This window comes from Bufo gargarizans, chromosome 9 (assembly GCF_014858855.1).
Source record: "Bufo gargarizans isolate SCDJY-AF-19 chromosome 9, ASM1485885v1, whole genome shotgun sequence".
NCBI classification, from domain to species: domain Eukaryota; kingdom Metazoa; phylum Chordata; class Amphibia; order Anura; family Bufonidae; genus Bufo; species Bufo gargarizans.
In genome coordinates, this window is record NC_058088.1 from 193,588,547 (window position 1) to 193,605,074 (window position 16,528).

General features: G+C 45.9%; 1 protein-coding gene across 1 annotated transcript in view; it reads right to left on the reverse strand.

Annotated features, from left to right (window-relative positions):
• SETX (senataxin) overlaps positions 1 to 16,528 on the reverse strand; it is a 28,932-nt gene that overhangs the window by 6,654 nt on the left and 5,750 nt on the right. The window contains exons 4-18 of the mRNA XM_044306627.1: positions 15,647 to 15,756; positions 10,445 to 10,664; positions 10,250 to 10,369; positions 9,997 to 10,168; positions 9,762 to 9,861; positions 5,444 to 9,175; positions 5,069 to 5,177; positions 4,701 to 4,880; positions 3,579 to 3,811; positions 3,261 to 3,428; positions 2,704 to 2,860; positions 2,339 to 2,440; positions 2,110 to 2,216; positions 907 to 978; positions 19 to 168 (exon numbers count right to left, since the gene is read on the reverse strand). Of these exons, the coding sequence (XP_044162562.1) occupies positions 19 to 168; positions 907 to 978; positions 2,110 to 2,216; positions 2,339 to 2,440; positions 2,704 to 2,860; positions 3,261 to 3,428; positions 3,579 to 3,811; positions 4,701 to 4,880; positions 5,069 to 5,177; positions 5,444 to 9,175; positions 9,762 to 9,861; positions 9,997 to 10,168; positions 10,250 to 10,369; positions 10,445 to 10,664; positions 15,647 to 15,756 (5,732 nt within the window). The remainder of the gene's footprint in view (positions 1 to 18; positions 169 to 906; positions 979 to 2,109; positions 2,217 to 2,338; positions 2,441 to 2,703; positions 2,861 to 3,260; positions 3,429 to 3,578; positions 3,812 to 4,700; positions 4,881 to 5,068; positions 5,178 to 5,443; positions 9,176 to 9,761; positions 9,862 to 9,996; positions 10,169 to 10,249; positions 10,370 to 10,444; positions 10,665 to 15,646; positions 15,757 to 16,528) is intronic.

The window sequence follows — 16,528 nt, forward strand, 5'->3', positions numbered from 1 at the left end:
AGGGTCCACGTGACTGACCTCATCCACGATGACACAGCTGAAGGGTTCGTGTCCCAGCTGCCTGAAGGCGGACTCCAGTAGCACCCCCCCGCTCGTGCTCAGCGTGCAGCAGATGACGTGGGACTCTAGGATGATATTCCGCTGTATCTCCTGTGGTCTCCTGCGCAGCTTTTCACATACAAGAGACATAGTTGGCTACAAAAACCACCACAACGTACCCTAACCTAAGAGTTAAAGGGGGTTATTTAACCCCTATAATGCCTCCCCAAGTCCCCTCACACAGATTGTACAGATGCAAACATCAGACGACTGGGGGGGTAGCCAATAGCAGGCCAGGATGGGAACGAGCCTTCATAGCATCACCCACGATACTAGGGAGGCTGGTTCCCCTTTACGGCTAGCTATTGGTTGCCCCCCCCCCCCAAATCGCTGGATGTTTTGATCTGTGCGACGGGAATATGCAGCGGCGGCCGTGCGGGGAAAATACAATCTGTGTGAGGGGCCTGGGCGTTTGCGGAGGCATTAAGGGGGGTTAATGACGGATAAGGTCATTAGATGGTACCCCCAGCGATTACCTGTTGTACAGTGTAGGGAGCAGAAGCAGAAAGCTCCTTCCACTGTGTGGCTCTCAGTGTACTGAAGCTCAGCTCTCATTCACTTGAATAGGACTTGATCTTCAGAACCTCGGCACGACCACTACACAGTTTACAGAACCTTCTGCTTCCGCCCTGTACGCTGTAAAGCTTCTGACACCGTGGTTGCCTGAAACAGCCAATTGTGGGGGTGCCAGTTGTCAGACCCTAACCAGGTCGTCAATATCTGCAGCTCAGAAGCTGGACACTAGGACTGTCTAGACTACATACAATGGTCAAACACCGAATCCGATGTGCAGCTTCCCACCCTTACCTCTCGCAGATCGTTAGCCAGACGTTGCCGCTCTTTAGACAGCCTGTTCATTTTCTGATCCAGCTCTTGATACTGTACAATACAATGGGACAACATTGAAATCTGCCGAGTTGGGATATGGGCCATTTTCCAGATCTGCTGCAAGCTCTGTGCCCAGTGGATTTTCTCCTGGGTGCTTACGGTTTCCCTTTCGCACGCTGACAGGGGGTAACGGTATCTCAGATATCACCTTACTCATAAATATATGTAATTTGTAACCACAGAGACACATCGGTCTGCATGGGAGTGATACAAGTAGAAGGCGAGCGCTTTGGCAGCAGTTTCCTGCACAGCTGTTGAAAACTTAGAAGGGAATACAGCACCGAGAGCTGCGGCCGCCTTATTCTATCCTGGTTGGACCGCCGCTGATCTTAAAGTGATGGCACACCCTTGCATTATGCCCGAGATGGGAATATCTGTTTAATTATCTATAGATTAAAGGGGGTCCTCTCACTTCGGTAAATGGCATTTATCATGTAGAGGAAGATAAAGGGGTTATCAGAGACTAAAAAAATGTCCCCCATATGCCCGGGCCCCCCACGCTGAATCTACTTACCTGGCTCCCTGCGCCGCTTCTGGTCCCCGCACGGCCACTGCTGCTTCTTCCAGTGCGCAGATGAAAACATCCAGTGTCGGGGGGGGGGCAGCCAATGGCAGGCGGGGGACGAGCCTCCCTACCGTCACCCGCGATGCTAGAGAGGCTCCCCCCCCCCCCCCCCGACACCGGATGTTTTCATCCGCGCACTGGGAGAAGCAGCAATGGCTGTGCGGGGACCAGGAGTGGGGAGCCAGGTAAGTAGATTCAGTGTGAGGGGCTATGGGGGACATTTTTTTTAGTCTTGGATAACCCCTTTAATACAAGGCACTTACTAATGTATTGGCATTCTCCATATTGCCTCCTTTGCTGGCTGGATTCATTTTTCCATCACATTATACACTGCTCGTTTCCATGGTTATGACCACCCTGCAATCCAGTAGTGGTGGTCGTGCCTTGTATTACCATTCTCTACATGATAAATGCCATTTAAGGTTATTTTGGCAAAATGGCCGCAGCATTATCAGTATGAAGACTGCACAACAGCGGCATCCAAACACTGGAGGGAATCCCAGCTCCGTGGGTAAGAGCCTGGCGCTAGTGGGCAGCGCGGACTGAGTGTCACTCACGGTTTGCTTGTTGCAGCGCTCCATCGCTCTCTGGCGGGACAGCTGGTCGAGCTGTCTGTCTAACGCTTCCTTTTGCCGGAGAATGCCATGATCCTGATGAGCTCTGTCTGAAAATGCATTGGGAGTCATCCATTATCATATTGTCTTCTATGGTCAACGTTAGCAGCTACAGGACATAGCTAAGAATGGCGGCACCCTCTGCAAGATGAGGGCCTCAGACATCACTCACTCAGCCTGTAGTTGACCTGGCAATCCAGACTGAACTTGACAACGTCAGAATCTATGGTCTTCTCCGCCCCCAGACGCACCAGGTTTATGTCGCCGCAGTTTCCTGGGGTTAAGAATACGGTATTAATGACGTGACATTAAATCTATGGTAAATAAAGTGACGGCTCATGTACGCCCACAGAAAAACGGATCCTTGGTGGGAAGCCGGAGCCGGTACACCATCATGGTGCACTGTACTGGCACGTCATAACTTAGATAAACCATTTAAGGTGCTTAACTAAACACTAAGGCTACTTTCACACGTTAGGTACGGATCCGTCTGGTATCTGCACAGCCAGTTTAAGCAGTAGGCATTCGCCTCCTTACCCAGCGTGTTCTTTTTGTCGTGACATTTTTCCTTGAACTCCAATATGATCTTTTTCATCAGGTCGTCCAGCGCAGCATTGGACGGGGCACAGACCAGAACTCGGTTGCGTTTATTTTTGGCGTTGAAGTTCTGATTCGGGACATCGCTGTTCCTTTTCTGCAGAGAAACAAGAATGGCTAGTGGTCCCTTCTCACATGTTCAGTCCCTAAATTCCTGGCTTGGTCTGTTTGTTCTGCACCAGGAAGCCATTACAACGGCCACTGTGTAATACCACCTTTCTCCTGCAGTGGCCGCTGTAGATGAGCTGTGCAGCTTCCCGGCACAAATCACAGCTGGTCTTCAAGATTCTGCCAAACCCCAAACTCAAAAGAAGCAGCTGATCCTCATTTAGAGAAGAGCAGGTGTCGAGTCCCCTGTATGAACGGTGTGGCGGTTGTACATGCGCATTTCTGCTCAATTCAGCCGCTGCATTCACACAGGGGAATCGGACACCCCCGTTCTTGTGACCGTTTCAAACTTGTGCCAACCTTACATGTCAGTCTACATGGCCACCTACCTCCATAAGCATTCTGAACAACAGGCCAACTATAGTCTTGGATTTGCCCGTTCCTGGAGGTCCGTGGATCAGACATATCTTAGGAAACCGTGGAGGCTGCGTCACCATGGCGTAGGCCTGTTCGATGGCAGACATCTGGTCACGGTTATATTCCCGCAGGCTGCGGAGCTGGGGAGAATGAGAAAACGGAGTATAGAAGGTAAAGGGCACCATTAACCTCTGCAGCGCCTGAGGAGCGGAGACCCTTCAGCAGAATACAGGCTGCCACCCGTCTGCCTATTCTTACTGCACAGGCTGACCCAAAACCTAAGAACTTACGGAGCTGGTGGGAATATTTTCAGCGCTGCCTTTCGGCGAGAGGTCTGTGGCGTTGGGATAAATGATCGGTCTGAACAGCGGGTTCCTCTGTAGCTGCAGCAGAGCTTTAAACTGCCGCAGGGTTGTTACAAAGCTGCCGATTATAACGCACTGCACCTGCTGATTGCGGAACGCCGACAGATTTCCGTGCGTGTGGATGCACAGGTCACACAACGAGTACTGCTCCCTCTCAACTGCAGGGGAAAAATTAATTAAATCCATCAATTATAAAGATTTCTAATTTCTGCCATTTATTCAAGTTATTGTGACACAGTCTATGGTGGGGGGAGGGGGGGGTTATTTCAAACTGTCCGTTAGATCCATCTCGCTGAGTGACTTTTTGCACCCCAGAGTGAGGCTGTGTACAGGAACCCCCTTTCTATGATGTTCTTACACAGGGATCAGCAACCCCCCCCGCGCACTCTGTCTGCTGTGAAACTTTTTTTGTGCATTTTTTTTTCCGTTACAGCATTCGCCGTATGGGATAAATACTTTTATATTGTAATAATTTGTGTACGGTGGTGCTAATAGGTGTTATTTTCCTTTATTGTTTATTTTCATTTGCAAAATTGGGGGGAATTGGATTTTTATATATCTTTTATATTTTTCAAAACCATTTTTCATTTATTTTTGGTCCCCCTAGGGATCCTTTGATCACTTCTCCCATAGACTGCAATGATTTAACATTGCAGTCAATGGAAAACTAGCGAGTTCCTATTATGCGCTGCCACAGGCATGGCTTGATAGGAGCTTTCCTATGGCAGGACTCCGAGTCTTTAGAAGGCCCCGGCTAAACCGCTGCCACGATCTCATCACGGGGAAGCTTTTTGTTCACAGGAGGACCACTGAGATGCCATGGCTGCAAGTCCATGATCATAGTTGTCCTCTAATCCCAAACTTTGCCACCAAGTGTCTACTGTGTAAAACACAAGCACCCAACAGGCATGGCGCCTGCTCAGCTCCTGAGCGGGCGCCATCTTTAAAGACCCAAAATCAGGCGTACATGTCCAGTATGTTGGAAGGGGTTTAATATTTTGCACACGACAACTTCTAAAAAAGGAGTCCATCCTCCTTTCTACTTACAGTTCTGCGTATTCTGAGAGCGGTTAAATCTGAAGACATGTCCCATATGATAGACCAGTGACGCGGAAGACTCCCTTTCTTCTCGGGAATGTTCGTCCGGAGGCTCCGACGTGAGCAGAAACACCAAATCGTCCTCCTTTGGATGATGCTGGAAGTGTAAATCTTTATCCCGTATCCAGGCTGGTAAATGATGTAAAAGTAAGAAAACCAAAGTGTTAACCCAAGGAATGCTGAACCGGAGGACATTTAGGGGCAAATTGGAAAGGGTCTAGTCTCATCCACAAACGTGGCCTGTGTCTGGTATTGCAGCATATCCATTAAAGCGAATGGGGCTGAGTGAAACCTCAAGGTTTGGGGCAAGATCTTACCTCGAAATTCTCCCCGGTTGACCTGGCTGTCCAGGCAGAAATTCTGCAGGTGGAGCTTATACGGATGGGCACTTTGTGGCCTTCGCTTTTCTCTCCATTCTTGCTCCAGCTATCACAGAAATCAGATGCGACAGACGTCTACATTAGGCCTATGAAGAGGCTTTACTTTTTAGAGAAGATAAATTACTTGTGGCCTTTTAAGACCTCACTGCTTGATGTCAGTGAATGGAAAAAAGTGTCACGAGTGCAAAGGGCGTTACAGTGTATCAGAGCATCTGTGCCAGTCAGAAATCATCAGAAGGGATAAAAGAAAAATGGCTCCACTCATTGACAGCAAGCCAAAGTGGTAAAAAACTGAATATAACGTATACTTACTGATTCAAAGGCGTTCTGGAGCATCAAAGGGAAAAAGACTTTAAAATAATCATCATAACCGGAGAACTTCAGAGGCACATTTAGCAGTGGTAATGGGCAGAGGTCACTGGGGGCTCCGAACTGCTGGAAGTTGTCAAACATTTCATATTTCCAGCGCAGAACCAACTGCATGAGCCAGGCCTGGTCCAGCTGTGGCAAGCGTCCAGCTACGAAAGACTTCCCGATATTTGGACCACTGTTAGATGTGGGCAGAAGTGGGACGTTATTCTGATTGATGAGGGGCTGCAAAACACTGCTTGTGGTCAGGGGGGCCGGTGGCCTTCTTTGTGGCAAGACTAGTTTGGGCAGAGGGGGCTTTGGAAGTTGAGCTTTAGATTTTGGAATCGTTGGATACTTCGGATTATTTTCCAGGTCCTTTGTGAGATTGGCAGTTCTGGAAGCGGTCTCCGTACTGAAAACCTTGGTGGTGGCTGGTTTCGTAGGTTTTTGGAGAGATAGCGGCAAACCGGGTCTAACGAAAAGGTGATCGTCGGTTTTCTCGGAAGTATTATGCTTAGGACAATGATAAGCTGGAGCTTGGACGGGCTCTGAGCAGTCCACGTATTTGCATTTCAAAGTCTGGTTCACCTCTTGCACGGGCGCCACTTGCTCCTCCACAATGGACGGCCTGTTTTCTTGAATGATCTCAGACTCTACTTGTGAGCACAGGTCCATATCAAGAGGATCAGCTTGGGTTAAAAACAAAGGGTCATCATCCTCTTCTTCATAATCCTCCAGTTCCGTCTTTGCCGGCTCAGAAGGTGAAGGCGGATCCATCTTTGTCTGCGGAAGGTCATTCCAGTCATCTTCCTCACTTGTTTTAGAGCTAGTAGAAGCTTCTGGAGACATCCTAGAAGATTCCCTTTTCCTTGAAGTACCATTTAGTTGTTCCTTTTTCTCCGCTCTACTCTGTAAAGAGGAATCGCCATCCGTCGGCTTTGTCACTGGCTTTGCAGGATTCTCCGAAGTTTGAAAGCTGTTCTCAGAGTTGCTACTCGACCGTCTTTTTTCAATATCCTTCGGTCTAGTTTGACGGTAAAACTGAAGGTCTTGACAAGCCAACATCTTCTTGTTCCTCTTCACCATTATGGATTGTGGAGAGATGAGTTTGGCCTTCTGCCTCTTGGGTTCCACACACCCTGCCGACTTCCCGTGTTCACGTAGTTCAGTTAAGCTATTGAGAGACCTTTGGGACAAGTCAAAGGCTTTGCGAGGGCCCTTCTTCAGGCCAAGTTTTTCGGCGGTAGAAGACTGTTCAGGACACTTGCGTACTTTCTTCGGTGGGACCACGGCAAGCGATGCTTTGCCTGGGCTGCTGAATTTTCTAACTTGTCCCTGTGCCTTACGTGGGCTTTTGTTTTTTGTAGATTTAACACTTGGAACTTTATTCTGCTTTGCAGACAGCTCTGCTTTTGACTTTGGCCTGATCGAGGACGTTTCTTTGGTCATTTTGGGCGGTTTACTTCTAGAATCAAATTTAAGATTTTTAGTTTTGGCCTCCCTTGAACTTTTCCCATGAAACCAACCTAAACTTGTCCCCTCATGTGAAGGTTTATCGTTGCTGCATTCGCCTCCCGTTTGAGCGTTTGAAGCTTTTAAGGATTCTTGGAACTGCCTCTCCGCATCTTCTGCTGCCTTTTCAATTACATCATCACATATATAATCCGTGTCATATCCCCACTGATCAAGTCTATCAGCCGATACAATATCGTCATCAGGAGTTTGGTCAGTTTCCGTTTTTTTACATTTGCTTAAAAGATCAGGTTTTTCCTCCTGTAACTGCGGGTCTTCCCAAGCTGAATAAATCTCATCCTCTGTTTCGAACTCGAAACACTGGGAGTTGTACTCATCAACAACTTCTATAGCCGGTTCCTGTTTTATTTGGGCACTTTTCGTCTTCATAAACTTGGCTGAAGAAGACGATCTTGCTTCTTGGCCGCTTTCCCTTTTCTCGGTTTTAACAAACTTAAGAAAATCTTTCTGCTCTTCGTCTGAAGAATCGTCAGAGAGGATTATGATGGGATCAGAGGAATTGTCAGAAGGCAAAGATCTTCTCGTTTCCTTAACTTTCCTTTCTATAAGGCCAAACTCTTGGCATGGGGTCGACTCTTGAGCAGCTGAACGAGGAAGATCCCGGTCAACCATGGAGCCGGCCAACTTCTTACCCTTTTTTAGGAGCAACCTTTTTTTGATTTCAGATAATGGCAGATCGTCCTCTCCTTCGCCTTCCATCACGCAATCATTATATTCTGCCTCTTCATTGCTGGGCTCCCTCTTCACCAGGTTGGACGCTCGATCATTTTCTAACGTCAGTCTTCGAAGCCGTTCACTAACTGCGAGGTTGTCTGCAGCTGAGCCCTTCGTCTTTTCATGCAAGGACTTTCTGACTTGTATCAGAGGTATATCATCATCAACATCGTCACTTTCTTCATTGGCATCACTTCCGTTACAAGATTTTGCTGTCTGCCACAAGTCCGGCTCCTTTTTAATGCGCACATAGCATGGTTTTAATGCACTGGGTGCCTCAGAGCTGCTGCTAACATTACTTTCAGACGCTGAAGGCTCTTTTTTACATATCCGATTGGAAGACTTTGCCATGACTTCACTTAGTTTTGACTTCCAGCCCACTGGCTTTTCTTTGCACTGCGTGTTTTCTTGGCCAATTTCATTGAACGGTTGCTTTTTGAGGTTAGTCTTTAAAACAGACCCATGCAAGGAAGAACCTTTGGCTTGGACCTCCTGAGGTTCCTTTTTAATTGGGAAAAGCAACCCTTCTGCCCCATGTTGTGAAGGCTTACTGGTAACTGTGGGTTGGATATCTGGAGATGGTAATGGAGAACCAGTGCTACATCCAGACCTGATAGTAACAGGAGGGACATCTAGAGATGGAAGCGGAGAGCTACTAGTGCACCCGTACCAATCCTCATCCTCGTCAATCCTTTCAGTCTTGATGAAAGGAACAGACTGAACTTTGCTCATGGTCGTTTGCTCCAGAGCGGAATTAGGAGCCATGGATGTCCTGTTCTTGATGACCTTTATAATTTCAATAAGGCAGTTCTGTAAACCTTGAATGTCTGACTCGAGGTTCCAGAGAGCATTTCCCCTGATGACGAGATTGAGTTTGTCCAGATACTGCTTACAAGTAGAGTTCTGTCCCAGCTGATATCCCTCCCGCAAAAGGCTTCTGATCAGCTGGATGCACGCAAATTGTACAGAAGATGGGGCCTGAGAGTTCGGTGAAGACGACAAGGGTGAGGTGGTGGAGGTGATTCTCGAGTTGGGCCGTGCCGCCATGTCTTTGGTTGGAATCAGAGAGCCCTTGATGAGGGCCTCGACCCACTTGTGAGAGCTCACCCACAGCAAGTGAAGGCACTTTTTGCTTCTATGCAGTTCAATGATAGAAACCAAGACCCTGATAAAAAGTTCTGAGACCTTGTCACACGGACGGCTTCTTTGACTGAGGGCCTCCTTTATTTCCGAGTACAGGTGGTGAATAACCTCCATGATGTAAGCAACCCCCAGGTCTTTCAAGTCCATGACTGACTGGACATAGGGTATGAACCACAAGAAAGTGCTATTGTGGACTCTCATATCTTGGCCAGTGTCACTCTGCAGAATGTTGGCCAAGCTTTGCATATCATCGTACATGTTAGGACAATAGTCCGGGCAAATGGCACTTTTCCATCCAGTGTCCTGCAAAAATAAGACAAATATACTGTCAAAACCTGTAGAAATGATATAATCATAAAAAACACTGATACAGGATAAATCATATCAGATAGACAGGGGTCTGACTCCCGCCAATCAGCTGTACGAGGAGATGGTGCACGTGTCATCTCCTGTCTCTCTTCCTGCTGCTTCTTTGCCATAGACAGAAGCGGTGGGCAAGATACAACTGGTAGACGGTCATCAATATAGGAGAGCCCGGAGAACCCCTTTAAACTAAGTGACTGAGCTGCAATACCATATGCAGACTGTGAACAAGTGTGATGCAGCCATTTTGTGCTCGTTGGGGGCCCCAGCAGTCAGCTAATAGCTGTCCCCTATCCTGTGGATAGGTGATAACTTATTTTGCACTGACGTACAGCAGTTACATCCAAAGCTGCATTCATAATTCTGCTCGTTTCCCCATCATATTATATCAATGCAAGTATATTCAGTACATTAAAAGTAGAATCCAGCTGAATTCTGAATGCAGCTCTGAATGTGATCGGAACATAAACTGTGTCCCTCAAGAACAGTATAAATAAAGACTTTATGTATAATGAACCTGTTTTACCTTTTTGGGTTTTTCACTGTTGAAGTTATACACCATCTGACTACACGACACCAAGTCGTCGTCGTCGTCATCCTCTGGATCGGGATGGTCCTTGGCTAGCCTTTAAGAGGACACAGATTATAAGTGAGAGAGATTATAACGCCGCCTCATTCAGGACATAAACCAACCACCTGCACTCAGCAGACAAGCATTTCTATAAAAGCTGCTGGATCGGAGAAGAACATTACAATCTGACCTCTGACAACTCTTCCTTATGTTCTCGATCTCGTTATTATAGCTCGGGCTCGAGATGATGGTTTGAAATGCTTGGATTGGATCGATCAGTTGCCCCCAAACCTTGGACCCTAGGCGATCGAGGATGATCATGAAGCAATGGAGTGCAGGCCAAAAGGGATTGGTGCTTTCATCTGAAATAACAATCCATAGGAAACCAAGGTGACTTGCTGCGACCTTCATGGAGACTGCACCCTGCCATGTGTCAGACCTACCATCTGTCCGTTTCTCCATCATGTAAAGGATGGATTGCATGAAGTCGTTCTGCTTGTCTGGTCCCAGCAGCAAGGAGTCCATGGCCTCTTCCTCCAGGACGGTCAGTAACATGCAGACCCCTGCAGTAACACCACATGTGGGTATAGGCGTGCAGGTTAATCAGCCGAAACCTCAGGTATGGAGGGTGCACTTACCTAGCCAGTAGTTCTTGTAATTGGTGGTATCGTACAAGTGAGCCGGTAGGAGGATGAGCTTTCCATCTTCGACCTCACTACTGCTGTAAATGTCAGGACTTTCAAACAGGCCGAGTTCAATGAACTTAAACAGGCAGGTAAACACTTCCTGCAGGTCGTAGTAGTCATCCCGGTCCACCTTCCCCTGAGCCCTCGCAGTCAGAATGGCCCAACGGCGGATCTGATGACGAGCAAGAAGAGAACGGATTAGGAGGAAAGAATGAAGACATAAAATGTTGACCCCTGATGACGACACAACTTCACTTCTCTCCAGATTCCAGCCAACACACAACCTCCAACTAGGCACACAATATGGCCGCCTCTCCGCATTCTCACCATCACCTCTGCTGCAGGCTATCCTGCCACCGTCCCCACGTGGTGCAATGCCACATTTAATGCAGTGCATACAGCAATCCCTTTAGACTCTAATCAGAGCAATAATCAGATAAAATGTCGGCGGCTCACCCAATTCAGACCGCTGGATATAGGTGCTCAGTCCTAGGCGTCGCCAGTATATTATGTATGAACAGTAAAATAGAAAAGATGGCTGGCACGCTAGTCTCTGGTGTCGCAAGGATTAAAAATAGCTCAATAATTTATTAGTACACAAAATTACATAAAGAGAAAATTGTTATTATAAAATAAAATTCTATCCCACAATAAATCCTAATATAGACTCCTACGTGGACATTAATATGGTGAAGAATAGCGTTACTGGAACCACAGCGTTGGTAATACTAATAGACGGTAGTGGTGTGAACAGCGATCTCTGCACCTCGTATAGTCACAAAGATGGCAGTGAACATAGCCACAAACATAGCCGCCTCTAGATGGCAGTGAACATAGCCACAAACATAGCCGCCTCTAGATGGCAGTGAACATAGCAGTAAACATAGCCGCCTCTAGATGGCAGCAGTTCACTATAATAATAATGATTCGATGGGTATAACACAAATCAATTAATTCTGTAAAATTGGTCCGAACCAAGAGAACGTAAATAACTAGATATGTCTAATAAAAGTAGAATAAAATATATAAAAAAAAGGAAAAAAAATTTTTTTTTATAAAATGGAATATGTGTGAAGAAATGTCTATATTCAATCCTCCTCAAGAGCGCAGTCACTGTATAGAAATTAAATTGATAAATTAATATCCTATTCAGTTATGGAGGAGGAGTGTGTACATATATACACACATATATACACACATACACACACAGGACAGACCAAAAGTTTGGACGCACCTTCTTCTCATTCAAAGAGTTTTCTTTATTTTCAGGACTATGACATTTGTAGATTCGCACTGAAGGCATCAAAACTATGAATTATCACATGTGGAATTATATACATAACAACAAAGTGTGAAACAACTGAAACTATGTCATATTCTAGGTTCTGCAATGTAGCCACCTTTTGCTTTGATTACTGCTTTGCACACTCTTGGCATTCTCTTGATGAGCTTCGGAGTCACCTGAAATGGTCTTCCAACAGTCTTGAAGGAGTTCCCAGAGATGCTTAGCACTTGTTGGCCCTTTTGCCTTCACTCTGCGGTCCAGCTCACCCCAAACCATCTCGATTGGGTTCAGGTCCGGTGACTGTGGAGGCCAGGTCATCTGGCGCAGCACCCCATCACTCTCCTTCATGGTCAAACAGCCCTTACACAGCCTGGAGGTGTGTTTGGGGTCATTGTCCTGTTGAAAAATAAATGATGGTCCAACTAAACGCAAACCGGATGGAATAGCATGCCGCTGCAAGATGCTGTGGTAGCCATGCTGGTTCAGTATGCCTTCAATTTTGAATAAATCCCCAACAGTGTCACCAGCAAAGACCCCCCCCCCCCCATCACACCTCCTCCTCCGTGCTTCACGGTGGGAACCAGGCATGTAGAGTCCGTCCGTTCACCTTTTCTGCGTCGCACAAAGACACGGTGGTTGGAACCAAAGATCTCAAATGTGGACTCATCAGACCAAAGCACAGATTTCCACTGGTCTAATGTCCATTCCTTGTGTTCTTTAGCCCAAACCAGTCTCTTCTGCTTGTTGCCTGTCCTTAGCGGTGGTTTCCTAGCAGATCTTCTACCATGAAGGCCTGATTCACACAGTCTCCTCCTAACAGTTGTTCTAGAGATGTGTCTGCTGCTAGAACTCTGGGTGGCATTGACCTGGTCTCTAATCTTAGCTGCTGTTAACCTGCGATTTCTGAGGCCGGTGACTCGGATGAACTTCTCCTCCGCAGCAGAGGTGACTCTTGGTCTTCCTTTCCTGGGGCGGTCCGCATGTGAGCCAGTTTCTTTGTAGCGCTTGATGGTTTTTGTGACTGCACTTGGGGACACTTTCAAAGTTTTCCCAATTTTTCGGACTGACTGACCTTCATTTCTTAAAGTAATGATGGCCACTCGTTTCTCTTTACTTAGCTGCTTTTTTCTTGCCATAATACAAACTCTAACAGTCTATTCAGTAGGACTATCAGCTGTGTATCCACCTGACTTCTCCACAAGGCAACTGATGGTCCCAACCCCATTTATAAGGCAAGAAATCCCACTTATTACACCTGACAGGGCACACCTGTGAAGTGAAGACCATTTCAGGTGACTACGAAGCTCATCAAGAGAATGCCAAGAGTGTGCAAAGCAGTAATCAAAGCAAAAGGTGGCTACTGGGAAGAACCTAGAATATGACATATTCTCAGTTGTTTCACACTTTTTTGTTACGTATATAATTCCACATGTGATAATTCATAGTTTTGATGCTTTCAGTGTGAATCTACAATTGTCATAGTCATGAAAATAAAGAAAACTCTTTGAATGAAAGGTCTGTACTAATATATATATATGCGATGAAAAGAAGGGCAGCACTCCAATAAATAAAAATGAAAAAACTTTATTTACCCATAAGGCTGTAGCGACGTTTTGGCTCTTACACAGGAGCCTTCCTCAAGCCTTGAGGAAGGCTCCTGTGTAAGAGCCGAAACGTCGCTACAGCCTTATGGGTAAATAAAGTTTTTTCATTTTTATTTATTGGAGTGCTGCCCTTCTTTTCATCGCTTGCATCTTATTGGATTGGCTTATATCCACACTGGGCTTTTTTTTGCACCCTTCATCCATTTTTTATCTGTGACGGTGCTGCCATCTCTATAATATATATATATATATATATAAACTTTTTTATTCTTATTCGTTTGTATACCTCCGCTCTATATGTTCTTATATATATTTGAAATATGAGAGTTTATATCAGGTGATGTGAATAGGAACGCTCAGTCCACAAACTAGATAAAGTCCGGTCCAGTGTTTCATTGTATCCATTACGGACCAATAACCTCCGGACCCATACCTTTATTTACAAGATGGCTATCAATACCCACTGAGGAAGGAGCACGTATGCTATGAAACGCGTTTGGGGGACTACATTAGCCAGCACGCCATATGTGATGAACAGAGACTGAAAGTTATATCCATGCAGCACATGCACCGGACAGCGATCCGAGATATTCAAAAAGTACTTCTCCCCACCTACTGCTTAATTAGCTAGAGGGAAAGCCAAACCCTGAACAACCCACCACATGGGACGCCGAGGGCAGCGGGACTCACGTTTAGGCTGGACAGGAGACAGATGGTTGACTTTTTAGGTGGCTGACACGGATGTATCGCCGGCCGCTATGCTGCACAGCGCGGCCGGCCATACATCAGTTACTGTGCGGGGAGGGAGGAGCGGCTGGAGGAAAGTCGTTATTTTAATGAACAAATGTTCTTTTATTTATTCTATTTTATTTATCTGTTCTGTGCAGCGCTATTAAGAAAATGGCAAGTTTTGCATTTTGTACTTTTGCAGTAATGCAAATATGTTTAATTTAGTAAAAGATGTTTTATTTTGAAAAACACTGTGCATTTCAGCATTATCAGTAATTTGTCTGTGCTTTTGCCTCGAAAATCCAAGCAAATAGACCTCTAGCACAAGTCCCTTAAAATATAGCATCGCATATCGTTATCGCAATTTTTATGGCCCTAATCGCGATCGCACAAAATTCCCATATCGTGCAGCCCTAGTGCCAACACTGGAGGTCAGATCCGGTGACTATACGACCGCGGATTATATACTAAAGGAGCGACTCTAACCGAGGATCGAACACCGGACAAAGCCGACCGCTCACTGAGCAATATTAATTGAATAGGATATTTACATATATGAACTTAAATATTAATTCATCAATTTAATTTCTATACAGTGACTGCGCTCTTGAGGAGGATTGAATATAGACATTTCTTCACCTTTATATATTTTTTTATTTTATTTTTTCTACTTTTATTAGAAATATATCTAGTTATTTACATTCTCTTTGTTCGGACCAATTTTAGAGAATTGATTGATTTGTGTTATACCAATCGAATCATTATTATAGTGAACTGCTGCCATCTAGAGGCGGCTAGGTTTACTGCCATCTAGAGGCGGCTAGGTTTACTGCCATCTAGAGGCGGCTAGGTTTACTGCCATCTAGAGGCGGCTAGGTTTACTGCCATCTAGAGGCGGCTAGGTTTACTGCCATCTAGAGGCGGCTAGGTTTATTGCAATCTTTGTGAATATACGAGGTGCAGAGATCGCTGTTCACACCACTGCCGTCTATTAGTATTGCCAACACTGGTTATAGCAACGCTATTCTTCCCAATATTAATGTCCACGTAGGAGTCTTTACTAGGATTTATTGTGGGATAGAATTTATTTTATAATTGATAATTTCTAAACAATTTTCTCTTTTTATGTAATTATGTACTAATAAATTATTGAGCTATTTTTAATCCTTGCGACACCAGATACCAGCGTGCCATCCATGTGTGGGAGAAAAGGCCTGGTAGGAGAAAGAAGGGAAGGGAGGAAGGAAGGAAGGGAGGGAAGGAAGGATGGATAAAGGAGGGAGGAGAAGAGGCCTGGTAGGAGAAAGCCGGGAAGAGAAGGGAGGGAAGGCTAGAGAAAAGAAGATAGATATGGATGGATGAGATTAAAGTAGAGATCAAGTAGGAATGGACGGATGGAGAAGCGAAGGATGCATAGACTGAGGAGATGAAGGTAGTGATGGATGGGAGGAAGAGATGACGGGTATGAATGGATGGAGGAGTGACAGAGGACAGAGATGACGGGTGCAGAGAGAGAGAGGAAAGTGTTGCACTCACGTTCTCATTGGGGTGTACAAGGAGGAGGTAGATCCCTGGCACTTTCTCGTAAACTTGGAAAGGGTTGTTCACAGTCTCCATCTTGCACAAGGCGTCAACGCAGAGCTCACCTGATAAAGAACAGAGAACTTGTATCATATAGAGGGCGTGCCCCTGCAGGCAACATCTCATACACGTGCCACTACAGCCGCCATCTTTATCATCTCAAAAAAATAAAAAAATAAAAAATAAAAAAATGGACAGATCTCCAGTCACATCCAAAGCTGCACTGAAAATTAGTTTTCGGTTACCAAAAAGCAGTGCATTGTGGACTCTTGGGTGACCCGAGCTTTCAGATTTCTAGAAGCAAGGCACTGGATCTCCCCTCAGCCCCAATGAGAGGGTCTCCGAACAGAAGACACTATTCTGTGAGGTCCATAAACTTTAGGATATGTGGAAAGAGAGGTCCAGATAGGACTCAAACATGTCCTGGGACACACCATCACGGTTCTTCAGCATTGGTCTTATAGGGGTTATACCAGATAGGCCGCAATCTCGCGCGGTGGCCACTTCCAGGATCAACGGCATTTCGGATAACACCTTTAATAAGGCAATCGACATTAGGGTAAATCTGCCCGCTCATGGACGACCAGTCTTCCAACCCATGTCCCATCAGAATAAAATCCGTTCACACAAACAATACTGGTCCACAAACAGATGCCGAACAGCCAAGACACAAACAGGACGATCGATCTTCCGATGGGTCATTGGACGTCTTCCTTGGAAGTGATGGTCTTAAAAAAAAACTCCAGATACTTGGCAAAGATCAAGACTTTAAAAGGGAATCCGTCAGCAGGTTTGTCCATGCCAAGATACAGACCGCACGAGGTAGAGGCTGGTAAG